Source organism: Gymnoscopelus microlampas (assembly GCF_963454915.1).
Source record: "Gymnoscopelus microlampas genome assembly, chromosome: 12".
Classification (NCBI taxonomy): Eukaryota; Metazoa; Chordata; class Actinopteri; order Myctophiformes; family Myctophidae; genus Gymnoscopelus; species Gymnoscopelus microlampas.
In genome coordinates this window covers 41,221,476-41,249,456 of record NC_139949.1, presented here as the reverse complement: position 1 = coordinate 41,249,456, position 27,981 = coordinate 41,221,476, and the positions used below count along the sequence as shown (strand labels likewise).

The following is a 27,981-nucleotide window of genomic DNA, read 5'->3' as shown; positions in this document are numbered from 1 at the left end:
GCGTTTCCAGGAAGAACCGTTATTTTTTCCCTGTAATGGCGGACCAGACGGAGAACGAGAGCATCGGCTTCAACGACAACAGGTCAGAATAAAACAGTGAACGAAGCATGAAAACAAACGGTGACCGCGACACGATAACGCTCCGAAAAACGTACGGTTGAATTAAAACACGTTAAAATGTAAACAAAATGCATCGTTGCATCTGTGAAAGCTGGTCGGTGTTCCCTGTACTGAATGTGAGCACCACGCTAGCAGGCTAGCTTTAGCTTTAGCCAGGGTTAGCAGACCGTGGGGCTGCAAGCAGCAGGTAAACATCTGGTCTTAAGCTGTGGTCAACTCACTGCTTCTTCACGTCGACACTGGTGTGTGTGTGTGTGTGTGTGTGTGTGTGTGTGTGTGTGTGTGTGTGTTGATGTACTGACTGATGCAGTTCCTATAGCCAGTCATAACATACAGCTGGCACTTACTAGCATGCTATGCTATACAATGCATTGCTTATTGGTTTGAAACGGAGTGTTTTGATTGGATGCTTGCACTGGTGGAAAGTAACTTAAGTACATTTACTCGAGTACTGTACTTAAGTATTAAAGTACCATTTTGATGTATCTTTAGGAGGTAATTTTACTTTACTGGAGCATTTACAATATTCAATACTTTTACTTCTACGCTCCACTACATCTCAGAGACAAATATTGTACTTTTACTCCACTACAATTATTTGAAAACTTTAGTTTCTAATTACTTTTGTAAAACATTAACCACTTCAGCCATGGCTATTTTGAAAATAGCAGATCTACAAGCTCACGACTTTGCGACGCGTTTCGAGCTTGTAGATCTGCTATTTTCAAAGGATTGTGATACATTTGGAAACTTGTGAAATGGGATATCGTACATAATGAAGTACTTTTAGTACTTTAGTATATTTTAACTGTAATAATTTTGTACTTTTACTCAAGTAAATTTAGAATTCCGGACTTTTACTTGTTACAGGGTATTTCTACATTGCAGTATTGATACTTTTACTTAAGTACAAAATGTGAGTACTTTTTCCCCCACTGTGTGTATCTCCTGCTGCTACTGCTAGTGTTAGCCTAGCTACTAGCTAGTAGCTGAAGCTCAGCCAGTAGAGATGGCGAGGTAACCAACACATCATCATCACACAATGGGAACGAACTAGCCTTGGATCAAGACTCTCATAGATGTATTTGATCGATTTTGACATTTTTATAGATATACAAATGTCAAAATTCGCTCAAATACACCTATGAGAGTATTGATCCCAGGCTAGGAATGAATGAATGAAAGCTGTTGTGTGGATCGGCTAGTTTTGCGTCGTGCGACCGAGTCCCCTGAGACCGTGATCTTTAAGACCTTGACGTGGTTATTAGTGAGTGATTATTGTTGTTGTTGTTGTTGTTGTTGTGGTTGTTGGGCAGAATGGCGCAGCAGCAACAGCCGGTGCGCTTCCGCGGCCCCGCGCCGCCCACCCAGACCCCCGTGCCCGTGCTACGAGGCCCTCCGCCGCTCCTCCGGCCGCCGCCCCCGCCCTTCGGCATGATGCGGGGACCCCCGCCGCGGGGACCCCCGTTCGGACGCCCGCCCTTCGACCCCAGCATGCCGCCCATTCCTCCGCCGGGTGGTCTCCCGCCGCCCATCGGACCTCCGCATCTACAGGTGAGTCTTTTTTTAATTTGCCTTTCACTACAGGCAGTGGTACACACACACTACAGATCAGATGTTTATACTTAAGTCAGGGGTCTTCAACAGGGGGTCCGGGACCCGTTAGGGGGTCCGCCAAATCTTTGTGTGATAGGATTTAGTTTTTTTTTTACATTAACCACTTGAACCCTACAATTCCTTTTTCTGAGGGAAACATTAGCCAAAAAATAGCAGATCTACAAGCTCTCAACGCCTCGCAGCGCGAGGCGTTGAGAGCTTGTAGATCTGCTATTTTTTGGCAAAGAGGCTATAGGTGTAGAGGGAAAAAAGAGCAGACTAAGTAAAAAAAAAAAACTTTAATCTGAAACACAATTTTATACAATATAGAGTAGGGGGTCCCTGTTTCATCTGTCTCTCAGCTAGGGGGTCCTTGGCCTGAAAACGTTGAAGACCCCTGACTTAAGTAAATCAGTGGTTCTCAACCCTTTTTCTTTTTTTTGCCAATTTGATGATGTGCATCATTCGGACAGCGGACCCCCATTTGATATGGTTTTAAAAACATCTCTGGGACCCAAATGTACACTGTTGTAAAATCCTCAGTGTAAATTTAACTCTGAGAGTGTACAAATGGAACCACACGGGACATCGTATACATCTCACAAATCTCAGACATCTCAAGACAGAATGCAGCAAATTCAAACAAACGGTTGGCTCCCAGATTGACATCTCATAAACTCTTTTACAATATTCTGAATCAGAATCTCACTTTTATTGTCAAGTTAAACAGGTTTAAGAAGTGGGGGGGAAAGATTTTTTTGTGCACGCTCCATCATTCGTCGTTTTCACGCTAAAAAAAGGGGGGGGGGGGGTCAAAGAGGGAGAAGACAAGATAATATATATACACATTATACCACAAAAAAGCAGCAGGTGTGTACAATAGGTTATCTACTAAGATCTGAGGCAGATTCTACAAACACCTTCTAAATCGGTAGTTCACACTTTCAAGATTTTTTGTGAAGTGACGCGCTGTGAGCTTGTATATCTGCTATTTTTGAATAGCCAACGCTAAAATAAAAAATCACACCCTGTGTGAAGGTAGCGGCGCCCTTGATACATTTTGTCATCGATATGTGTTTATAATGTGTTTATAGCCATGTGTCACGTGAAGCTTGACCAATCACTTTGTTGACGGGTCTGACCAATCAGAACGTTGACGGGTCTGACCAATCAGAACGTTGACGGTGAACACGGACAAAGTCAGGTATAGAGCAGCGGCTAGAGCCGCTAAAAATGACACAGATGCTTTCCCGGTTTTAATGGGTTAGGCACTCTGTTTGACCAGTGCAGCTCGGCACTGATTGGTGGTCGGCCTGGCTAAATGTTACTATTTGAATCATTTTGTTTTGTCCATGCTTCATTCTGAAGTATTTTTTTTAGTCCTAAATGTTAATTCAATAAAGCTTTGACTGGGGACTTTTATTCGTGATTTGTCTATTTTTGTTGGTCTTGCACCTCCCTTCCAGTGGATGTGTTTCTTTTTTTATGTGCATGAGGTTAGATATAAGGTGCAAAAGAGTGTCAACGCTTTGTTAGGTCCACATAGTAGCAGGTACGGACATGAGGTTAGGCATACGGTGCAAAAAGTAGCAGCACATAAGAGGGTAGCCAGAATCCCGTGTGTGTTCCAGTGTGACAGGCAGTGTTCAGGCCTTGTTCAGCAGTGTGGAAGCTGTTCAGAAATCTGGTTGGTAGTCTTGTCCCACCTCCTGGTCTGGCCACGGTCGAAAGTGCAATCCATTTCAAATTAACCAGTCAAATTTCCACACAATTAAGTAAATTACACAAATTACACATGTCTTTGAATGCACAAGTGGGAGTGTGTGTGTGACAGTTCCACAGAAAAACAGGCTGAGCCATCACAACTGCTTACTGAGGTGTGTAACGCCACACTTGTGTGCTCAAGTTTTTCAGCTTTTTACAGATTATGGAAATACAGAATGTAAAATTTCAAACGATGTGTCATACATTGAAATATGAATTCATTTGAAGCAGATATGCTTATTTCAATGTTGTTAAAATTCGATCAACAATTGAGTAATCGAAAAATATTCGCCAGTGTTGTCCGATTTTCGAATTTTATCATGGTCAGTTTCTGGCGTCCCTACTATGAAGGTAACCAACAAACACAGCTGAAGATGTGATGTGATCAGTGTAGATGTGTCCTCTGGAGAGGCCTTTTAGTCTCAGTGAAGAAATGGATGGAATAGGGACAGACAGCCGGGATACTACATTTTAAATCCTGACCCATAAAGCCTCGGTGCTCACATACCACTGCTCACATCCCCGGGTGTGGACTAGTTTTGTTAATTTGCAGGACTTCGCAATTTCCTGCACGAGGACCGTTGCTGTTATTTAGGAAGAACCCACCCTGTTAAATAAGAGCACAAAGCAAAGTAGCTGAGTCACTCATTCCCCATGGCCAGTGCTGACCCCGAGTATATTTTCCATTAGGCAGTTATTGTTTTATTTATATAGGAGAGTGTAGAGAGACGGGATGCTGAGGGTAGACACATGGCTCCGGCTGGAATCCAAAGCAGAGACGTTGCAACCATAGTCCACAGACTGTTCATTCAGCTGCCGGTGAACCCCAGGAATGTAATGCATTATCTGAACCTACAATCCGGGACTTATTTTAACGAATACAGCTGTATGGTATGTTAACCCTTTAAGACCGGAAGAAGCATCTGTGTCACTTTTTGATTTGAGCTAAAAAGCATTATTTTACATTTTGGCTATCCAAAAAATAGCAGATCTACAAGCTCGTAGCGCGGCACCGAGTGCCGCGCTACGAACTTGTAGATCTGCTATTTTTGAAAAATCGTGAAAATGTGTGCAAATCTTTTAATATATATTGTTTAAAGCAAAAATGTTTAACTCAAATCTTTGCTTCAGGGGGATCCCTGGAACATATATTTTTAGATGGGGGTCCAAATACATGTCATTTTGGGGGTCCTTGACATGGAAAAAAGAACCGCTGATATTATGACGACATAAGTTTTTTCAAAAAACTGTTGAATCCCCCAGAAGCAAAGATTTGAGTTGCAAATGTTCGCTTTTGTAAGTCAAATCTCAAGATTTGCAAAAAAATACGATTTTTCAAAAATAGCAGATCTACAAGCTCACAGCGCGGCACTCGGTGCCGCGCTATGAGCTTGTAGATCTGCTATTTTTGAATAGCCAAAGTGTAAAATAATGCTTTTTTAGCTCAAATGAAAATGTGACACAGATGCTTCTTCAGGTCTTAATGGGTTAATACAACATAACTAGCACATCTGCTGTGGTTGGAGATGGTCGTTACTCTTCCATTGAGAAATCGAGTTGATGTTGGGTAGTTAGGACCACCGACTGTTTGACAAAGTTGTCTTTATTTGAAGTAGATACCACACTACTTTATTGTAGGATGGTGGTGGTAGTTGTTGTTGCTAGTTCTCCTTGGGGAGGTGGAGATGACTGGCATAAAACTTGTGCAAGTGTAGCTTTGATGTTGTTTAAATGCTTGTGTTTTCAAGGTAATGAATGTGCATGAAATGTTATATTAAAGTGCTGGAAAAATCTTTGAATTTCACAGAAGAAACTTTGAAAAAACATATTGTCTTTTTCAATTCCCTGTTTTGCAATTTGCAGCCACCAATGATAAAAAAGGTCAAATAGGCCGTTTGGGGTTTGAAACTAGCCAGCTCTCCCTTCCCTACACACTCCCAACAGGCTATGCTATGGCAACCAAAGCAATTGGTCATCTAGGGCAGGATAAACTACTATAGTGGGAAGCATGGGTATGGGAGGGGGTGAGCAGCATTAAAGGTACCAGGGTGTTTCAATTGGGGAGCAGGGCCAGAAGTCTTAAACCTGATTTATGGTCGACAACATACACTTGTTTTGGGTATAATGAACAATTTATCATTAGGATATACAGTATTGTTGTATGAACAGTGAACACTAATACCAATCCATTCAGGTTAGGTATGTACATGATTAATCAATGATCAATTGATTATTCTTCATCAGCTGTCCGACATCAATTAGGCGTTACTTTTGGGTCACCAAACATTGCACCCCTCTTAACATGCTTTAGAATACGCTACAATAAACAAAATGGGTGTAGGATCATAGGATGGGTGCTCAAACACATGAACAAACATAAAGTATATGTAGTTCTTGGATTGTTCGCTATTTTATCTGGAATTCAACTTTGTAGGGGAGTTGCAGGCTGTTGATCGTATGATGTCACAAACTGTCTCGCATTATGTCAATCGCTGGTTCACGGACCGCGGGTATGCGGTTTATAACTGATTACAACATTGTTTCAAATTCCATGGTCGTTACTTTTCCATGAAGTTTTGCCTGCCCTAGACTGGCAAGAATCCACTAAACTGCTTTTATCTCATCTGCCTCACAGTCACACATTTACATCAAAGATAAAGTACAAGACTTTCAAGAGATGAGCTATCACAGACACACCGGCCTATATCCTATTAGATTCAAATGCACTGTCAGGGTTGGATTGGGACACTACATTTTACCGGTAATTAAAGAATTCTAACAGTCGATTGGACGTATACTGTAAGCTCCACACAAAGCTCTGCGTATCTGACCGGTTAGTGTGATATGATGGACCAGACGTTCTCAACACAATAGTCCACACGGATAACAAGCTCAAACCACCAAATAACCATAATAAGACCTTATATGTATGGTAAGGTAAATTCACACACTGTAGTGACATAGTTTCATCTACTTTTTCTAACTCAAATCTTCAAAACTTGGTAGTTGCCTCAATTCTGACGTGTCAACATTGACTTGTTTGTGTTGCCACAGAGACCTCCATTCCTCCCCCCGCCCATGGGGAACCTGCCCCCTCCTCCAGGGATGTTGTTCCCTCCTGGGATGCCCCCCGTTCCCGCAACGGGAACCCCAGCAGCAATCAACCCTGCTGAGGAGATCTGGGTGGAGAACAAGACTCCTGAGGGAAAGGTGAGACTGTAATCATATGCGATACTTTATGCACACACACACACACACACACACACACACACACACACACACACACACACACACACACACACACACACACACACACACACACACACACACACACACACACACATACCAGGGCGAGGAATTAAGGATTTAGCCAAATGACCGGCTATCGATTATTTTCTTAGCAATGTTCCAATATATTTGAGATGAATGAACGAACCTGCCTTAATCACACCTATGTCTAACAATATCCTGCTCTACCATTCGTGCCATCTCAGACATATTACTACAATGCTCGGACCAGAGAGTCGTCGTGGAGTAAACCAGACGTGGCCAAGATCATTCAGCAGGCCGAGCTCAACCCTTTACTTGCGGGGGGCGCAGGAGCCGGCAGCACCGGTGCTGCCGCGGCTGCCTCCGGTGCCGGAGGGCCCGCGGTGACTGCCACTTCAAGCAGTGTCAACAACACCACAGCCAGTACGGTGGCAGCTTCAGCAGCCGTCCCCACCCAGGCCCCCTCACCGACGCCCTCACGCACCCACACCTCCAGTCCAGACTCGCCCTCTCCCGTTTCCATCGCAGGTTAGCAGACATGTTTGTATCTTATGGCTGCAACAATCGCACATTTTCTTAAAGGTTATTCTATCAATTACTTTTAAAATGAATCGAGTTATCAAGAAGCATTTTTTTCCCCCCTGGGATAATTCTTTATTTTTTTTTATATATTAACGCATATTTTTTAATAATAATAATAATCGATTAGTCTGAGTAACCACCAAAAGTCCTATTTTATACTTCATCCTACAACAGTGTTAAAACAAGTGAACATAGTCGATCTGCAAGCTTACAACAACCCGTTGTGAGCTTGTAGAACTGCGCTTTTTGGTATTTTTGATGGTCTCTTTGTGCTATCATATAAAATGAAGGAATAGAACAAATGGTCTTTTCTCCCCCCAAAAATGTTTTATTTAATAAAAATGTAGAAATGTTTTTTATCCGATTTTAAATCAGTTAGTTCGAACACCCCTATTTATGTGACACACTTCAGTGGAGTGCATGCTGTCACACAAACAAGAAAACACGTGCTGAACACGCTCCCTCCCTGCTCCCATCCAACGACAGCCTCTGTGGCGGCGGAGATGAACACCGCCACCACAGTGACGTCCAGCATCTCCATGTCGCCGGTGGCCGTGGTGACCGTCTCCACCGTGCCGCCGCAGGTCACGGCGGTGCAGACGATGCTGCCACACAACGTTGGCCAGCCCACCCACACCCACGCCTTCCCACCCGTCATGGTGCCACCCTTCAGAGTGCCTCTGCCTGGCATGCACATCCCTCTGCCAGGTACACGCTGGTCAACCCAGTGCCCCCCCCCCCCCCCCCCACCCTCCCTTCCAAAACCCCATAGACCAGTGGCTCTCAACCTGTGGGTCCCCACTCCCCAGATGACAGTAAAGTAACAATTTAAGGACTTTTAATACCTTAAAAAAGGACCATTACTGCATCAAAAGTAATCAACAAAACTGGTCAAACATTGGCCAAATTGTCAAGAGGCAAAAATAAATAAAATAGCTGATCTACAAGCTCACAATGCCTCTGAACACGAGGCGTTGTGAGCTTGTATTTTCACAATATTTCTGTGGAATCGAGTCAAACTAAATGTAATGCCTCAACTCAACTACAATTCCAAGTGCTTGTCAGGGTGAGGGGTCCCCAGTTCAAATATGATTTATTTTAGGGGGTCACGGCCTGAAAAGGTTGAGAACCACTGCCATAGATCCTGTCTATCACCCCCGTCCTTCTTTTCTGACACATGGCTCCTTCCTTTATCTGCTCCCACTGTGTTTTAAAAGAAATGTAAATTGCTGGACAAATTATTGTGGTGTTTGTGGGGATACATTATCCTTGTATGTCATAGCTGTAATAACAACATTGGTCTGTAAACAAAATGTACGTTTGAATCTACGTTTAGTGTGATGTGCTCATGGTGTTAATGTCTGTAACACAGAAAAATGTTTTAGTCAAACCTGCCTGTTAATAATTATGTGAACTTCCCTTGTCAAAGTGTGTGTGTGCGTGGTGTGTGTGTGTGTGTGTGTGTCAGTCATGGTTCTGGCATGCACATGTACTTAAAAATCACATGTGCATATTATATATACATTCTTAACTCTGGCATCCGATGCATATAGTTTTCTTGTTGTGTCCAACCCAATGCTTGCTTGTCCGTTGTTCTTGCAGGTGTAGCAATGATGCACATAGTAGGCGCACCCTTTGTAAAGGCAGGCCCCAGCGCTAACGGTAAAGCCCCAGCCGCACACCGCTGACAGCTAGAACGGCATGGTAGTGAATGGTGTCTACATGACTCATACCGTGTGTACATGGGTATCCTTCAATACACTGGCATGGGCGTGAGCAGTGAGTGCTGTGAACGTGAACCGTGTGCTGTGTGTGTAGTAGTGGAATTCCACCACCCACAACAACAGCTCACCATCATGAAATTGTAGTTGACGATTTGTCATACAAATGATTGCGATTTTATTTGTGTTTTTCTTTTTTGGCATTGAACATTGGAACATGTGTAAATACAAATTGCATTTCTGTTTTACCTTTCGGGCTTTGTAAACAAAACATACACAGGGCAGATATCGTCGCTGTCGGGCAGAAACCTTTTATCTCCATATTTTTAACTTTTTGTGTTTTTTTCGTAAATCTTACGCCCTACTTGATCATACTACAGCGTCGCACAAAAGCATCGAAAGTAGCACATCTGAAAGCTCGAAACGCGGCGCAAAGCGACACGTTTTGAGCTTGTAGATCTGCTACTTTTTCTTTTTTGAATTTAAATCCTGAAACTGAAAAGTAACAGTTTTGGACATATAAGGTTTCCACCCAACAGAGACGATATAGAACTTTAAATACAGAAAGAAATGACTGTCAATAACATATGTCATAAAATGTGTATGAACAAAACAGGCCATATTTAATCATTTTATACTTTCAAAATGTTAAATCGTAGTAATAATAATAATAATGTTGGACATGGCTATTTAAAAGCGCACAACGTGTCGCATCATGATGCGTTGTGAGCTTGTAGATCCGCAAATTTTGAACACGTTAGAAAATGTATGAACATTTCTCGACGATTACGCAAAATCTGTTATCTCAAATGATTGCAATCAGGCGATTATGTAATAATTGTGACAGGCCTAAACACACAACACAGTGTGTTTTTAAGGCATTTTGGTGATGATCTTATCCGTAGGGATGCAGCATTGTTATCAGTAAGTAGGGCTTCAGCTCAATGTCATGATTTGAAGGCACATGGCTATAGCAAGGATTGAACATGGGACCTACCTAGGATAGTTTTACTCAGCTTGCATTTAGTTTAGTTTGACCTCATGTGATATGATGTTCTATCTGTTTATCCTTATGATGCAGAATTTGGTTGTTTTTTAGGTCTATCTAGATAGGTAGGTGCTGCTCATACTGTCCATAGTTGGACAAACAAGCAAGGCAGGTACTGTGAAACTACACAAGTTCTCAATACGACTGAAAGCTGTTTTGGAGAAAAGTGGCATGCTGCCTAATATGTTCCCTCATTTCCCATATAAATGTTAAACAATTGAAGGGGATGAAAAGCGTCCGTTGTGATCTCATTGGAAAGCCAATTGGACAACTTGTATGACCAGTTAAAAAAATAATACAATTGTCTCTTACCTTATTATTACGTATTACCTTCAGTCCTGGGTAACATAACAATGACTGGTTTTGCCTGGGTACTGCTAATGTCTAGATCAGTGATTACTCACTGATTCTTGGTGGTATTTTATGAGCGTGAACTGTAAGTTGTAAATAAGTAAGCAGACGGAGGGTATTTTATATTGACTATGTAGTAATTAATAACATTGAGGCCTACATGTCATCTGGTCATGTGGTTGTGCTCGTCTGGTTTTGTGGCATGGTTGTGTGTGTGTGTGTGTGTGTGTGTGGTTAATGGTGTGTCAGGCTGTCAAGTGGTTGTACTTTGTCCATTTTAATGTTGTTGGTTTTACCGCTGCTTAACATTTTAGACTTCCACATTCAGTTATCTCATCTCTCCCTCAAAATGAATGAATGAAATATAAACCCTCAAACTCCTGAATTCAGTCATCTTAAGTGAAAATAAAGCAGTCCTGGGGGACCAGACATCCTTTGTCGGGGAACAGCCCTGACAAAGTAGCAATATATGTATATAACAGGCTTATCGTTCTTCCCAGTGGTGCTGACAGGAGCATTTTATAGCGTTTTATAATTTTTTATTTGAACCGGTCATCCTACTAAGACATTTTTAACCGGACATCCAACTAAGTAAGATATGGGGCGGCAGTGGCTCAGGGGTAGAGTGGCTGGGTAGAGTGAGCTGGAAAACCGCAAGGTTCCCAGTTCGATCCCGGGCTGGGGCGCTCCCCTAGAGTTAGTGTCGAAGTGTCCTTGAGCAAGACGCTGAACCCCTAATTGCTCCCGATGAGCAGGTTGGTGCCTTGCATGGTTTCCTCCGCCATCGGTGTATGAATGTGTGTGTGAATGGGTTAATGGCACAATCAATGTAAAGCGCTTCGGATAGAAGCGCTATATAAATGCACCATTTACCATTTAAGATGATCAATTACGGGGTGTGACGGCCCACAAAACAGTTTTGGCCTCAGTTATGAGTCACAGTTTGGTAAAAAAAAAAACTTGTGGTACAACAGGAGGTATTTACATGAAATATATATGTCAGCGACATACCGTGCATCTATTGAACAATACAGACACATCACGTTCTCCATTTTTACTGAAAGTTCAATGTGAAACTGTCTATTTCGTCTCTGTCGGGTGGAAACCTCATATGTCCAAAACTGTAACTTTTCAGGATTCAAATCCAAAAGTAGCAGATGGACAAGCTCAAAAAATGCGTTGCTTCACGTCCCGTTTCGAGCTTGTAGATATGCTACTTTTGATACTTTGGGTTTGTAGGGTTACTTGCGCCACAAGCCATGTACAGCATGGGCTCCATACAAATCCTGTACTTGTACCATTACACCCTTATTAGTTAGTCAGGTTGCTGTGTACACTATCGACTATTCGACCTTCATCAATTTACAATTTAAGCATTTTAACATTTAACACTCTTATCCAGAGCGACTTAATAAGTTGTTGCTGTCGTCGGGCAGAAAACCTTGTGTATCCATTTTTCTACGTTCAATGTTTTCTTTCGTAAGTTAATGCCCTACTTCGTCGTACAAGAGTGTCGCACGAAAGTAGCCAAAATAGCTGATCTGCAAGCTCACAACGCTTCACATTCTTTTCTTTATGTAAAGCGACTTCGGGTACTTAGAAAAGCACAATATAAATCTGAGCTATTATTATTGGGATGCATTGTGAGCTTGTATATCGGCTGTTATAAATATTGAATCAATAAAGTATTAACAAGACATTGTGACATAAATAATAACAACACTATTATCCAATGGAACACAGGTTCTTTTTTCCCATTTCCTGAAAAGTGACAGTTTTTGGACATGCAAGGTTTCCCACCCGACAGCGAAACTTAAAGGAGGAGTTCACCCAAAAAAAAATATTTTCTATCAATTACACACCCCATGAAGCCTTGATTTCATGGATTTATTTTTGTTTTTGTGGCATTCCTAAGACAATAATTTGATGACCGTGTGTATTTCCGGTAGGAGACACAAATAATCTACTTTGTGTCTCCTACTGGATACATTAGCCGGTAGGAGACGGGAATCAAATTATTAGCTTAGGAATGCGACAAAAACAAAAAATAATCCATGGATTCAAGGCTTCACAGGGTGTGCAATTGATAGAAAATAAGTCATTTCTTGGGTGAACTCCTCCTCTAACAAGTGCTTCATCAGCTCCACCCAGTCAAATAGCTGTAAACCAATCACACTCTTCCCCTTCTTGACGCGGTGGCACAGGGATGCTCCCCGGTATGGCCCCGCCCCTTGTTCCCATGATGCACCACCCCCAGCTGGCGCTGGCGGCGGCGCCCGCCTCCCTGGCCGGATCTCTGCAGCTCCCGGAGTGGTCCGAGTACAAGACGGCCGACGGCAAGACGTACTACTACAACAACCGCACCTTAGAGTCCACCTGGGAGAAACCCCAGGCCCTGCTCGAAAAAGGTAAACCACCACCGAGGTTATTGTCCTTTTTGAATTTCCCATTTAGGTTTTATTTTTCTTTTAGCTTTGACTTCATGTTTAAAATTTTAGTTTAGTTTTCATTTGTTTTGTTTTTTTTCTCCCGGTTTGCTATTTTAGCCCATTCAAACCCTTTCTCCATATTGTATACTTTGGCTATTCAAAGATAACAGATATGCAAGTTCATAGCGCGGCACCGAGTGCCGCGCTATGAGCTTGTAGATCTGCTATTTTTTTTAAATCTTGGAACACATTTTTTAAAGGTAACATTTGTAACTCAAATATTTGCCTTTGGGGGTCCCTGGAACAAAATATTTTGAGATGTGTGGGGGGGGGGGGGGGGGTCGGCGTCCTTGACATCAAAAAGTTTGAGCACCACTGATATAGCAACATACAACATGAACTTTTAGGATTTCGAAGACATTTGTAGAAGCCCCAGAAGCAAAGATTTGAGTTACAAATGTTTGCTATATATTCAAAGACTTGCACAAGTTTTCATGATTTTTGAATAGCCAAAGAAATGAAAAATTACACTGATTCTTTCCCGAGCTAAATGGGTTAGTTGAGTTTATTTTTTTGTTGTGAAAAGGCTATTTTAGTGTTAATTATAGTTTTGTTTTATGCTATATGAACATATTTAGCTAGGGAACCCCCTTAAGGACCCCTGGGGTTCCCCGGACCCCACTTTGAGAACCACTGGTCTCGACCACTGGTAACTGCAGTAGTTGGATTAACGACCCCATTACTCTAGCAGTTCAATATTTAGTGTGTGTGTGTGTGTGTGTGTGTGTGCGTGCAGAGAAAGAAGCAGAGAAGGCTAAGGCTGAGCGTCTGGCCCAGGAGGAAGCAGAGGCCATGGAGATGGAAGAGGAGGAGAACAAACTGGACAACGCCAATGAGAAGGAGGTATGGACGCGTTCCACATAAAGCTCCACACTACTAGGGCTGCAGCTATTATGCAGTCTTACTGATTATTCTATTGATTGCTTTTTCAATTAATCAGATAATCTTGAAACATGTTTTAATCAGCGAATCTTGAAACATGTTTTATTGATATATATATTTTCATATATCAACGAATCAAGTGATTTAGATGTCAGCGACTCAATTAGTCTTATTAACCACTAATGCCCTATATTACATTTTGCCTTATAACGGTATCACACAAAAGTAGCTATTTGTTTTTTTTAATTTGTGGAAGTTTTTGAATAAAACAAAATCGATAATTTAATTTATTATTTATTAAATCGATTAGTTTGATTACCTGTTGCACAAATAATGGTATTCTCCTCTTTCCACCCTTCTCTGTCTGTCTGCAAGGAGCCTAAAGAGGAAGAGATGACCGAGGAGGAGAAGGCGGCTCAGAAAGCCAAGCCTGTAGCTACCAACCCCATCCCAGGCACTCCTTGGTACATTTGCACACACTACACACACACTAGATTTACTCTGTCAATACATTATATTAGCTTTGTGTATGTTTTGGGGTGTGAGTCCTCTCCCATCTTTTAGGTTTTTTAGGGCTGCAACCTTCGATTATTTTCTTATCGATTACATTTTTGATTAATTGAATAATCGAGAAGCGTGTTTTGCTGTGTGTGTGTGTGTGTGTGGTTGTATGTATGTGGCATAAACCTCTTATCTCCATTTTCTAACTTTGAATGTTCGTATTTGTTTTCGTAAATGAATGCCCTACTTGATCATACTACAGTGTCACTCAAACGTAGCAGACCTGCAAGCTCGTTTTGAGCTTGCAGATCTGCTACTTTTGCCACTTTTGAATTTGGATCCTGAAAAGTAACGGTTTTGGACATTTGAGGTTTCCAACCGACAGACGATGTATAATTTAGTTTTTAAATGTTCATAGATCATCGAATTGATCAACCCATTAAGACCTGAGGCGATTCTTAAAAATGTTTTCTAAATCCTAACAGTTTTTTGAACAAACAAAAAAAATGTTCAAGATTTTTCAAAAATAGCAGATCTACAAGCTCATAGCGCGGCACCGAGTGCCGCGCTATGAGCTTGTATATCTGCTATTTTTGAATAGCCAAAGACATCTAAAGTGACACAGATGCGTTCCAGGTCTTAATGGGTTAACCACACAGCATTATTTTGTACTTGTGTCGCTCAACAGTGTCGTGAAAGAATTGTGAAAATAGCCGATCTACAAGCTCACAACGTGTGTGTGTGTGTGTGTGTGTGTGTGTGTGTGTGTGTGTGTGTGTGTGTGTGTGTGTGTGTGTGTGTTCTTTCCAAGGTGTGTGGTGTGGACCGGTGACGACCGTGTGTTCTTCTACAACCCGACCACTCGGCTGTCCATGTGGGACCGTCCCGAGGAGCTGGTGGGCCGAGCTGACGTGGACAAGAACATCCAGGAGCCACCGCACAAGAGAGGCCTGGACGACGGCAAGAAGACGGGTAGGACCATGAAAGCATATATGTATACAATATATAGTATATTAACACATATACTGCCAATCCCGAGATATCTCGGGACATTAAATCCACCCGTTACCTGCGTATCCCGAGATATCTCGGGATCGTCTTTTTATGTGGTTTAATAAAGAGAAAAAAATGTTTTGGTACCATCCTTGATTTATTTTTTTTCCCCATGACGCTTCCGACCCATCCTATGAGAAAATTTCCGACAACCGTTTCCGGTCCGTTTTTTATCTTGAAAAAACAGTTTTTCCCTGGTTTTGGCTAAAGATCATGGTTTTCACACGGTTTAAAAAACGAATGGTAAGCTCCGGTTGTATTTTCTTTTCTTTGATCGACGAACGGTTATCCTCTTTGTGTTTAAAAACGATCTGATAGCCGATCGGAGGCTAAGCTAATCTAAGATGGACGGTGGGGAAACGTCACAGCCACGTCACAGCCAAACGGATATGACGTTTGCAGCCTCTTTTAGCGGCCGATTCCACAGAAGAAGAAGAAAAAGGAAAAAAAGTGTAAACATTATGAGGGCTCGTACGTCCGTCGTTGCTGTTTATAAACACCATCCGATCGCGGATTTTAATGGATATAATTTTTTTGTGAACGGTTGAAAAGGCTATAAAACAGGGGTCGGCAATAGGCGGCCCGCGGGCCGAAATTGGCCCCCCAGAAATAATATCTGGCCCGTGAGATAATTTTGAAAAAAAAAAAAAAAAAATTTTTGATTTTTTTTTGGGGGGAGGGATTTTATTTTTATACAGTATCAGACCGATATCTATTATATCCAAATACAGAAAGATACAGTATGAATGATTTACTGAAAAGTGTTATAAAAAAAGTATTAAAAATTAATGTTAAAATAATTATAAATACTTATTTCATAGAACCTGAACCCACTTTTGAAATCATGCACTCATAAACACGATGCATTTTAAAGGATTTATAACATTTTATAGCTAGATTAGAGGAAAATGAAGAAGAAAAAAAAAATCACCAGAAAAATCGCCTGTGCTGATATTTAAACCGGAAAAAATGTTGATTTATATTGGTCAAACAGAACCGAATTAGACCCAAATTAGACCCGAATTAGACCGAGTTAGACCCGAATTAGACCCGAAAAATTTTGCGCCCGCGCGCTTCGCGCGCGGGCGCGTGTTGTGCACGCACATGCACGCGCGCTGCGCGCGCGTGCATGTTCGCGGGGAGGCCCGGCCCGCGATGGAATGTCTGGGAGTGATATTGGCCCTAGGCTTATCTCAATTGCCTACCCCTGCTATAAAACTCAAAAACGCTGGCAGTGGGTGAGTACCTTATGAATAAACTCTGGCAGGGAATGTGTTAATAGGCCCTATATACTTAATTGTATGGCGAATAGAGATAATCGTCGATGTACACACACACAATGCGTTGCATCACAATGCATTGTAAGCTTGTAGATCAGCTCTTTTGGCTCTTTTTAAAAACATGACCAAAATAGGGGGTTTAGAGAAATTGAGAGATCTTGGTGAATAATGACATTTTGTACTGCAATATGTTTTGGACAGTTCAAATTATTTTCCAACTCATGCTGTGCTTTAATTAAGCAATATTACACGAGAGGGTGTGCTTTACCGTCATTATTGGCACGACAGTGATGCGGTCAGGAACGAGGTGCCAGCCGAGTTCCGCCAGCATCACTGAAGTGCCAATAATGTAAGGTAAAGCACACCCTCGAGTGTAATATTGCGATTATACAACAGTTACCAACAAAACACATCCAAATGTATTCATATTGTGGGGCAATTAATAATAAAAATGTTTCGCTATTGTCCGTTTCCCTGTAAAGAGAAGAGTTTTTGACTGAGAGACATTAAATAGTCCCTGTAGCAGCGCTTTGAGTTTGAGGCACCGTCTCATCAACACAGCTGAGCTATCAATGCTTGCGCAGTGGAATGAATTCCAGTAGGCTATATGCTCCGTCGTACGACCGTGTCACGCGGCCAAAATAACTGATCTACAAGCTGACAACGGCGACGCGTTGTGAACTTGTAGATCGGCTATTTTGGCCGCGTGACACGGTCGTACGACGGAGCATATAGCCTACTGGACTGTTAACGAAATGGGAGTCATTTTACTTTACACAGGAGGATATTTATAACCTTCTAACCATTGATCAACCGTAAATCCACCAAATTAACAACATAGTCCATTTTGCATAGCTGTTTGTTCTCCGGTGGCGGCGGTGGGTCAGGCTACTGTCTGTTTGTTTTCCTACCGTGGGACAGAGTGACTTCACAGCACAGCTGTGCCATATAATGGTCTAATCAGGTGCGGACTGGACTGCACTGCGGAGTGATTTATTAATGTGATTAGGCCCGTGCTATGATGCTGGTTTGAAGCACGGCTAGAAAGCTATTTCAACCAATCAGATTGCTTGGTCGGAACTACCTGTTGTATAATAATGTATCCCAACTGCGTGTGTGTGTGTGTGTGTGTGTGTGTGTGTGTGTGCGTGCGCACGTGTGTGACCAGGCCTCAATAAGGACGAGCCAGAGGTACCAGTCACTGCTGAGGAGAATGACGACGAGCCAATCAAAGCCAAGAAAAGGAAGTGAGTGTGCATTTATGATTGTTTCGAATTGACCAACCAACTCCTTAGATTAAACGCAGACTTCCATTTCAGCCCAACCAATCAGAGGCGTACCTTACTCTTTCTCTGGAAAAACCCAGACATGGTGACTTGTGTGATTAATTTCAGACAGTTACTGGAATAGATGACGGAGGGTCTGAGGCCCACCAGACTGTGTGTGACCGTGTCATTTTGTCTCTGTAATGTCTCTATAGGAAGGACGAGGCCAAAGAGGCCGACTCAGAAAAGGAAGCAGCCATGGAGGCAGAGCTGAGAGCTGCCAGAGAGAGGGCCATAGTGCCCCTAGAGGCCCGGATGACCCAGTTCAAAGATATGCTGCTGGAGAGAGGGGTAACAGACTTGCTTGCTCACACACACATTTATAAATCACACTAATGTTAGTCAGGTTTTGCACACCGTCCATACGCAGCCTTGCGTGGTAAGCCTTGCCAAGCAATGTGGCCCATAGGGCAGGAGCCTATTTCCAGAGCGTGAGGCGGCTTGATGTCCAAGTGCAACCCCCAGCCATGATGTACTGTACAAGTACACCCCCTGGACATGACGCAAGTATGTCGCAGGAACTTACCCCCGATCCAGCTCTTGATACTGAGTGCCAAGCAGGGAGACATTTTAGTCTTTGGTATGACCCGGCTGGGGAATCGAACCCCGACCTCCCAATCTTAGGGCGGACACACTAACCACAAGGCCACTTGGCTACCTTGTATACCATACTGCATTAAACGACACACCCTAGATTGACCAAACTCTGAATTATGGGTACGCCTAGGGAAGTCGCTGTGTGTTGCATACCAAAAGTAGGTCGTATTGTATTGTAGAAATACTCCCCAGACAGTCCACAAACTAAATGTTGGCATCCACGTTCGTTGGTGACTTCCAACATTTTGAAAAGGGTACGTGTGTGTGTGTGTGTTTTGCAGACTCTCTGAAAGCATGGATAGTCTGAATAAACGGGCAGTGTCTCAAACATGTAAACAATAGTCCACACTCACAAACTTATCATTTCAGTGCACAGCAGTAGTCTAACATGAACACATTTCAGCCTAAAGCTTTCATCAGCGTCTTGCTACACCCGGACATGACCCCTATATATATTGACATCCTAAACAATGGAACCAAACTATTGACGTGCATGAAATAAATACATACAACACAGACTCCCATTAACAAAAATATTTAATATGCACATAAGTGTCAAGTTGTTCACACATTTCCCTAAAGTTTTCCCATGAATCTGGCCTCCCAGCGTTTAACGTTTATGTCCAAATTGTGCGTGTGGGTTAAACGTATTTTTATTGTTGTCTGCTAGTTTGTCTAAACTGACTGTTTGCCTGTGTGTGTCCATATAGGTGTCTGCCTTCTCCACCTGGGACAAAGAGCTGCATAAGATTGTGTTTGACCCTCGCTACCTTCTGCTCAATCCAAAGGAGCGGAAACAGGTGCACTATATATCTTGTCTTACGCTCACTGTTGAGCCCGAGTTGGACTTAGTCGCACGTGGGTGTCCTGTGCAAATACAAGATCTACAAGCTCACAATGCGTCGCAGCACGACACGTTGTGAGCTTGTAGATCTTCTATGTGCGGTGCACGACACTGCATGACAACCGAGTATAAATCGGGCATTACTGTTTCACTGTCTGCGTTCACTCTTTCATTTGTTACTTTTCTTTTCTAGATGTATTTTGTGGTCATTTTGAATGCATATTTGGTCGCCACAAAACATAATGAATCATGAATAGAGATTAAACACAAAACATTAAAAAGAAAGGAAATGGAGGCGACAAGCTTGTTGTTTCGTATACCTGCCCAAAGTTGAAATCATTTGGACCATATAGCCACATATAGCCTATTTGTGAACCTATTGTGCGTTTACTTGTGTCCCCCTCGCAGGTGTTTGATTCGTACGTGAAGACACGAGCTGAGGAGGAGAGGAAGGAAAAGAAGAACAAATTGATGCAGGCTAAAGACGAGTTCAGGAGGATGATGGAGGACGCCAAACTCAACCCCAGGTAAAGGACCACCATTTTGGAATGACTGCGTCTGTAAAGACAGACAAGAACATGCATGGCTCTAACACATAAGCGACTGTCAAATGCCAGTGTACACACTTAATCTATTTATTATTACTAGACCATACCCGGTCGACGCATCCGTGGGGGGATATGCGCACATGATCTGGCAACCCGGGAGACATTGTTTGACACATAAACGCTAATAAGAAGCTGAGATTTGATGAAATTGAAAAACGGGCTTCACAGTTGCGTTCAGATGGTAATGGTCAATGGCTGTGTGCGAAATCAGAGCAATTGGTCCAGCCAGTGAGGAGAACCGGGTTGTGACACCACTACAGAGAGACAGAGGTTACTAGAATTATAGTAGGATTATTATTATTTTTATAGCTGTATAACTATATTCTGATAGAATATCGGAATGTAGAGTTTTAACAAAAAAAAAATGTTCTTCCCGTTCAAATCTCATGAAGTTTAAATTGTTAAAACTATTCTCAGTTGAGGATCAAACAGTGTTCAGGTGGTCTGCCATTTAGGCTTTATCGATACCGATAATAACCGTACTCAAGATTTATCCGTGAAGAAAAATAGTTTGTCGATTTAATCAACCAAATGCCTTTGTGAACTATACCATATGTCTTTAATTACCTGCTAACACTGGACCAGCACCCACATGAACAGCTCTCACACGCAGGGACCCTGAAGAAATTAATGTTTGATCTTAAATGCGTGCAGGACAACGTTCAGCGAGTTTGCGGTGAAGCACGGCAGAGACCCACGCTTCAAGACCATAGAGAAGATGAAGGACAGAGAGGCCATCTTCACTGAGTTCATCACTGCTGTCAGGAAGAGAGAGAAAGAGGATTCAAAGACCAGAGGAGAAAAGGTAATATGCGTATACACACTAGAGCAATCAATACCAGACTTTTGGGTCTGAACCCTATTTTTGAGAGTCCAAGCCCACCGATAACCAATGTTTTGACCAGTATTATGTGCAACATTTTCAAACCTTCTAAATCCTGACCTATGTTTTCTGAAAAAGATTTATTCAAAAATTACAAAAAAACCCAAAAGGGGTTCCCGGATTGAAAGGTTTAGTTACGTGTAGGGGTTCTTGGTCTAAATGGGTACTTTCAACCTGGCATCCCTATTTTGGGCATGTCATTATAGGAGAAGATTTTCAAAAGGTTTTTGGACTAGGACTTAATTATAAAATTGGGAAACATCGGCCTCAAAACTGCCGATAGCGATGTCATCAAAAAGCATCAAGTAATGGCCGATAGCATCGGTCTAGCTCTAATACACACACACACACACACACACACACACACACACACACACACACACACACACACACACACCCTGCATTCAGGTCTATCTCCCTCCTAGAATAGACATATGTCTCTGACAGGGGGGATGTTTGTATTACTAACGTCCCCACAAGTACAGTAGAATATAGACGAATAGAGACATTGACGTTGTGAAGACCATTTTCCTGGTCCTCACAAGAGAAATGGTTGTTTAATGGTTGAAAGAAGATGTTAAGAGATTTAGAGGTTTACAATTAGAAAAAGATTCAGGTTGGGATTAGGATTAGACATTTAGAGGTTAGGTTTAGGGATCGGAGCTAGAGTTAAACATCGCTGATCTATAAGCTTGTAGATCTGCTATTTTTCTGCTTTAGGCTTACTGTTAAGAATGGCATTCATAAAATCCCTGTCCTAAAATGTTGATCTCCTCACAAGTATAGTAATACAAACCTGTGTGTGTGTGTGTCTCCAGGTGAAGTTGGACTTCTTTGAGCTGCTGGGTCAGCAGCACATGGAGGGCAGTCAGCGCTGGAGCAAAGTGAAGGAGAGGATGGAGACGGACCCTCGCTACAAGGCTGTAGACAGCTCTGCACTCAGGGAGGAGCTCTTCAAACAGTACATGGAGAAGCAGGCCAAGGTAGCTTCAACCTACCACCCGGCTTTGTCCGTGCCAGGGTGTGTATCTTTGACGTGTTTGCTAGGCCAGTGATTGTCAACCTTTTTTAACCCATTGAGACCTGAAGCCGATTCTACATGTCTCCTAAATCCCAACAGTTTTCTGAAAAACTTATGTTTCTATATCAGTGGTGCTCAATCTTTTTCATGTCAAGGACCCCCAAAATTATATGTATTTGGCCGCGGACCCCCATCAAAATATTTTGTTCCAGGGACCCCCAGAAGCAAAGATTTGAGTTAAAAATGTTCGCTTTAAATAAATATATATTCAAAGATTTGCACACATTTTCACGAATTTTCAAAAAATAGCAGATCTACAAGCTCGTAGCGCGGCACTCGGTGCCGCGCTATGAGCTTGTATATCTGCTATTTTTGAATAGCCCAAAGTGTAAAATAATGCTTTTTAACTCAAATCTAAAAATGACACAGTTCCAGGTCTTAATGGGTTAATTCTAAGGACCCCCGGTTTGATATGCATTTGGCCACATGTTTTTCATCTATGGGACCTACACTACACTGTAAAATCCTGTCTTCATTTGACCCTGATAGTGGACAAATGGAACCAAATGGAGCCGTAAGGGTCTTATTTGGTTCCATTTGTCAGTTACAGACCTGCAAGGGTCCATTTGGACCCTTGTTGGTCCCCGGACCAAACGTTGAGAACCAGTGCGTTAGGCAAGTGTAGCTGTCAAAAGCAGCTGTCATTGCTCATTCATCCTGTCATGCAAACATGTTGTTTATTTGATGTTATTTACAATTTCCTCCTTCCTTGACCTCTTCCTTGAGGTCTCAGTCACTGGCAAAAAATATTAAATGTTCCATTGGGAAGGTCTTCCCATGGTTGGATGAGGAGAAAAATACAGAACCCTCCTTTTTCAATTGTTACTGACTGTGTCAGCTGCGTGTTTGTATCAAGGGGCAAGTCTTAGATATTTACGATGAGGCCGACAAAATGGCCAGAGTGGCGCTGTTTTACCCTGCGCCGACCTGCGGTGTCAGAAAGAATTTATTTTAACGCAAGTGAATGGGTTTTTTGACAAACTTTAGACTAGATTTTCTTACTGTAATAAAAATTGTCATAAATTCTATATGCTTCCAGTCGCTAGTTTAAAGTCTCCTATCAATCATCAGGATATGCGTTTTGCTAAATTATGGTCCTATTTATGTTATAATTGACGATAAAGTAGGCTATTCTCTAGGAGGGCCGGGATGATTTGATTGACAAGCTACACAACCAATAGCATTCATTCCCCGCCCCCCCGCTCTTGATTGACAAGCTACCCAACCAATAATGGTCTGGTCTCATTCTGACGCGATATTGAAAGATGGCGTACCTACAGTCTTGGAACAATCGGCTTCATTTTCGGTCTGTAGAAAGCAGCGGAGTGGCTTTGTCCATCTCATTTATACAGTCTATGGTTTGTATCGTGTTCTTAACTGCTTGCATAGTTCTGATTACAGATTAAACTGAACACACGCAAATTGGCAGGTCTTGTAAAAATCGAAGTGGACATAAATAATTCAACCAATCGTGTTTTGTATTTCCTCCTCCCACAGAGCGTGGATATTGACAAGGAGCGAGAGATGGAGCGCCAGGCTCGTATCGAGGCCAGCCTCAGAGAGCGGGAGCGGGAGGTGCAGAAAGCTCGATCGGAGCAAACCAAGGAGATCGACAGAGAGCGGGAGCAGCACAAAAGAGAGGAGGCCATTCAGCATTTTAGAGCACTCATGTCCGACATGGTGAGATTCCCCCCCTGTGTCTGTCCTGTTCCTCTGCTCCTACCTATTTTGTGTTGATGGAAGGTGTTGCTTAGCGTTGGGATCCTTAAGGATTTTAACGATTCCGGTTCCTTAACGATTCCCTCGTTAACGGTCCGATTCCTTAACACATTGACTGCCATCGGCTAATCTCAGAACGTCCATCGTAGTGCCAAGCAATCTTACCTTTTTTGTTTTTTTGATTCCGTCATAGGCCCCGCTAAATCCGTTTAAAATCCGCGTTCATTTGGTTCGACACAAACACGGGACCCGACCGAACAAAACGCTGAAAACCGTGCGGCGATCCGACACTGCATTCTGGAGAACGAGAGGAAAACGCTAAAATGGTGGATGCGGTGAGAAAAACAACAAGCCAGAGATAATGGCGTCCAAAGTTGACCGCTAGACAGGAAACGGAGGCGGGAGAAAAACCGGAAACAGTATTATTTCGTTTCCGGTCCGCCCACTTCGAGACCGGAAGTGCAAAAAAAATCCGGAATCTGCACCTGCACGATTTAACATGGGAAAACACCCGCCCCGTAGGACTACGGGACTACGGGAACGGCAGTTAACGGTTGGATTTAACGGCCCGTAGGACTATGGGCCTGGCAGTGGATGTGTTAACGGTTCCCTTTAACGATTCCTATAGGGGGTTCCAAATGGACCCTTACAGGTCTGTAACTCTGAGAGTGTACAAGTAAGGGTCCATTTGGTTACATTTTTACACACTCAGAGCTATGGTGGTCCTTGAAATGAAAAGGTTTTAGAACCACCGGTATTGTAATTATATAGCAGACGTGAAGTCCACGTACCAGCTCTGATGGTGTGATTTAAAACGGTTCCAAATGTGATGGATCCGATTCCTCAATGTTGGATCCGGTTCCTCCCGTTCCGGATCCCAACCCTATGTTGCCGTGTCGACCCCCTCTGCCCCTCCTTCTGTACACTGACCCTTCCAACCCACCCTGAACCAACTGCTGAATGGTATAAAAGACCTGAGGCGATTCTTAAAAATATTTTCTAAATCCTAACAGTTTTTTTTAAATTTTCTTTAAAAAAAAAAGTTCAAGATTTTTCAAAAATATCAGATCTACAAGCTCATAGCGCGGCACTCGGTGCCGCGCTCTGAGCTTGTATATCTGCTATTTTTGAATAGCCAAAGAAATCTAAAGTGACACAGATGCGTTCCAGGAACCCTGTGGTTCTCAAACCTTTTCTTTTCAAGGACCCCATAACTCTCAGATTTACAGACCTGTAAAGGGTCCATTTGGAACCCCTCAAGGAACCCTAACGGTCCCTGGAGCCCACTTTGAGAACCACTGCAATTGGAATTTCAATAGAACTCTGAGGACTTAGAACGCTTAGGTATTTCATTACGATGTTCCGATGTTTCCCTTTTGTCTTCGGCTTACTGACAAAGTGTTTGTGTCTTTCTATTGTCTGTGTGTTGCCTGCTCTTTGTACTTTGTGTTCACCCTGTGCTTACATTTTTTAAGGTGCGTTCTTCGGACGCGACGTGGTCGGACACCCGCCGCAACCTGCGCAAGGACCACCGCTGGGAGTCCGCTTCCCTGCTGGAGAGAGAGGAGAAGGAAAAGCTGTTCAACGAACACGTAGAGGCACTGGCCAAGAAGAAGAAGGAACACTTCAGACAGCTGCTGGATGAGACCAGCATGGTGAGACATAGAATGAAAACATATAACCTCAAAAAGAAATAAAAGGTGACCATCTATGCTGATTTGGGGTATGTCATTATAGGTGAACATTTTAATTCCAAAAAATAGTGAAGCTCTCAACACGTTGCAATGCGACACGTTGTGAGCTTGTAGATGTGCTATTTCACAATTAAGAAGTATAAAATAATGCTTTAGTGGTTAATTGATTTGTTTATGCATGTTTTTAAAAAACACTTCTCAATTAATCGAAAACGTAACCGATGGAATAAGTAGACAATCCATAGTTGCAGTCCTAGATAACATAGAATAAAAACGTTCAACTCAAAAAGAAAAAAGATGACCAGCAGTCTAATTGATCATGGTTTGTTGATTGATAAGCTGTGCTCGTTTCCAGATCACGCTGACCACCACATGGAAAGAGGTGAAGAAGATCATCAAGGAGGATCCACGCTGCATCAAGTTCTCATCTAGTGACCGGGTAAGTATTGAACCAACATTTTCTCAATTGAAGAGAGACTCCATAAGTTCATAGCTGTCACCGCACCATCGGTGCCTGTTTTAACTTGGTCAAGTTTCAAAATGTACATTTGTGAACTAGGGTTATCAATTTGTATTTTGAGTAATTTTTCATTTAGATATGATCGTAGAGAGACAGGAGACAGCAGAGAGGGGGACGAACACACAACACAGGTTTCTAGTCATGGTATAGAACCGTGTACATCGTGATATGGCTGACACACTATCCAAGTTGGCAACCAACTTGAATCATGTTGATAGAAATCACTACAGACCAGGTCAAAACCATACACAGAAATAGAATGCAACGAATAATGTCCAGGATGGAACAAATTGTAGCACATTGATTTGTCTTTTTTGTATTTTGGCAATTAAAGCACAAACACCGCCAGTCATCTCTAGGCTTGAGTAGTTGCTTGCTTGACCAAGTCAGCGACCACCTCTTTTTAATCTTGTGTCTTCTGCTGTGTGCTCTGGCTAATGCAAGTACAGTGGAGTTGTTGTACTCTGTCATAATGTTGCAAAATGTGAAATCATGATGTCCTCTGTGCAGATGGTCTGGGAAACCATTTTAGCTGTTCAAAATGCCTCTCTTCCTCGCTACGATGGCTGACTGAATTTAGGTGACCCCCTGCCCCCGTTTGAGGTGAAGAGTAGAAATCAAATGCAGCCTTGCCAATCTCAGTTTGTAGTTCTTCCACTGACCTCAAAATACATCACTGAAGGAGGCAAGTAAGCTTGTAAATTATGTATTTGTACTGCAATACACAGAAGACATCTAAGTATAGTAGGCATTACTGACGACTGCTCACTATGACAAATAACTGGAGAAGATGATTGACTACTGGAGCAGTCTCAACAAACTAAGCCCTGATCTTGTTTTGATGCTACAGAAGGTTTTGAGTCTCTCTGACCCATAGGAGGCATTTAACACGTTTTGGTTTTCTGTCCATTTAGAAGAGACAGCGGGAGTTTGAAGACTACATTAAAGACAAGTACATCACAGCCAAAGCTGACTTCAGAACCCTGCTCAAGGAGACCAAGTTCATCACTTATAGGTTTGTACACACACAAATGTGGGGAAACGCAAGTCGATTTCACATTTATAGTTGTGCTATGATCAGTATTGGCTTAGAGTGTTGTGAAATGCTTCTGTATTTATAAAATGGAGTGGGCCAAGACCCCTGAGAAACCCCGGGCAATGAAGTCTACATCTTTCAAGTGGTTACTGGTGTAAATGCATTTCATAAGGCACTTTGAATTTCTTTTGCGTTTGAAAAGTGTCGTTTTGCCTCCGGTGTCCCTCCAGGTCAAGGAAGCTTATCCAGGAGTCGGAGCAGCACCTCAAAGACGTAGAGAAGGTCCTCCAGAACGACAAACGCTACCTGGTCCTGGAGTGTGTCCCGGAGGAGCGCCGGAAGCTCATCATGTTTTATATCGAAGACCTGGACCGCCGCGGACCGCCGCCTCCCCCCACCGCCTCAGAGCCCACCCGACGCTCCACTAAGTGACCAGTTCACTCGACCTTTGCGGCTGGCACCATAATCATCCTCCTCCGTATGCTTCGGCCAAAAGCATGACTCCCCACCCCCACTCCATCCTACCACCTCCAAACCACCATAACCCCCCACCCATGTAGGCCACAACGCCGGCCTTCCAGAGAGCAGTGTTATTGCCAGGGGGGGGGTTGTGTTAACTTAGAGACGTACCAGAGAGATGCACTGTTTTAGTCTCTGTGTTATACGTCACATTGTAGCCCCACGTCTATGACGGACCTGAAGGTCATCGCAACTCGAGGTGACCTTCCAGCCCCTCCCCTCTGACTGACCGAATTGGAGAAGAGGGGGATTTAATGATGAGGCTGTCACTCCGCAGCCAATGAGGTGTAATATAGCTGATGATGTAAATGACATGAAATGTGTGTGTGCGCGGGTGTGCGTGCGTGTGTGTGGCGTCCTTTAGGCCTTACTGCTCCACTGTGCCAGTCATCGTTTCAGCGGCTCAGTGTGAATGTTTGTTGCTGTCCATCGGGTTACTCCGATGTCGCAGCAGGTTCTCTGTTGAATAAAAAATAAAGGCGACTAACACTGTTTTTT

At 42.9% G+C, this 27,981-nt stretch overlaps 1 protein-coding gene across 4 annotated transcripts; it reads left to right on the top strand.

Annotated features, from left to right (window-relative positions):
* Positions 1–25: 25 nt before the first annotated feature.
* tcerg1b (transcription elongation regulator 1b (CA150)) lies at positions 26–27,981 on the top strand. Of its 4 annotated transcripts, none has more exons than XR_014601965.1 (21): positions 26–82; positions 1,437–1,674; positions 6,535–6,690; positions 6,975–7,278; positions 7,819–8,041; positions 8,933–8,994; positions 12,657–12,860; positions 13,678–13,784; positions 14,199–14,287; positions 15,136–15,296; positions 17,826–17,904; positions 18,138–18,273; positions 19,290–19,379; positions 19,832–19,950; positions 20,686–20,836; positions 21,733–21,897; positions 23,493–23,675; positions 25,190–25,369; positions 25,764–25,847; positions 26,509–26,943; positions 27,195–27,243. XR_014601965.1 is itself a non-coding variant. In XM_084074497.1 (21 exons), the coding sequence occupies exons 1-21, from the start codon at positions 36–38 to the stop codon at positions 27,394–27,396; spliced, it is 3,078 nt and encodes a 1,025-aa protein (XP_083930623.1). In that variant the 5' UTR covers positions 26–35; the 3' UTR covers positions 27,397–27,981. The 4 variants fall into 4 exon arrangements, 2 of the variants coding, with proteins under 2 accessions (XP_083930623.1, XP_083930624.1); XR_014601966.1 differs by lacking the exon at positions 27,195–27,243 and having other exon boundaries at positions 26,509–26,613; positions 26,843–26,943; XM_084074497.1 differs by having other exon boundaries at positions 7,819–8,040; positions 8,935–8,994; positions 26,843–26,943; positions 27,195–27,981.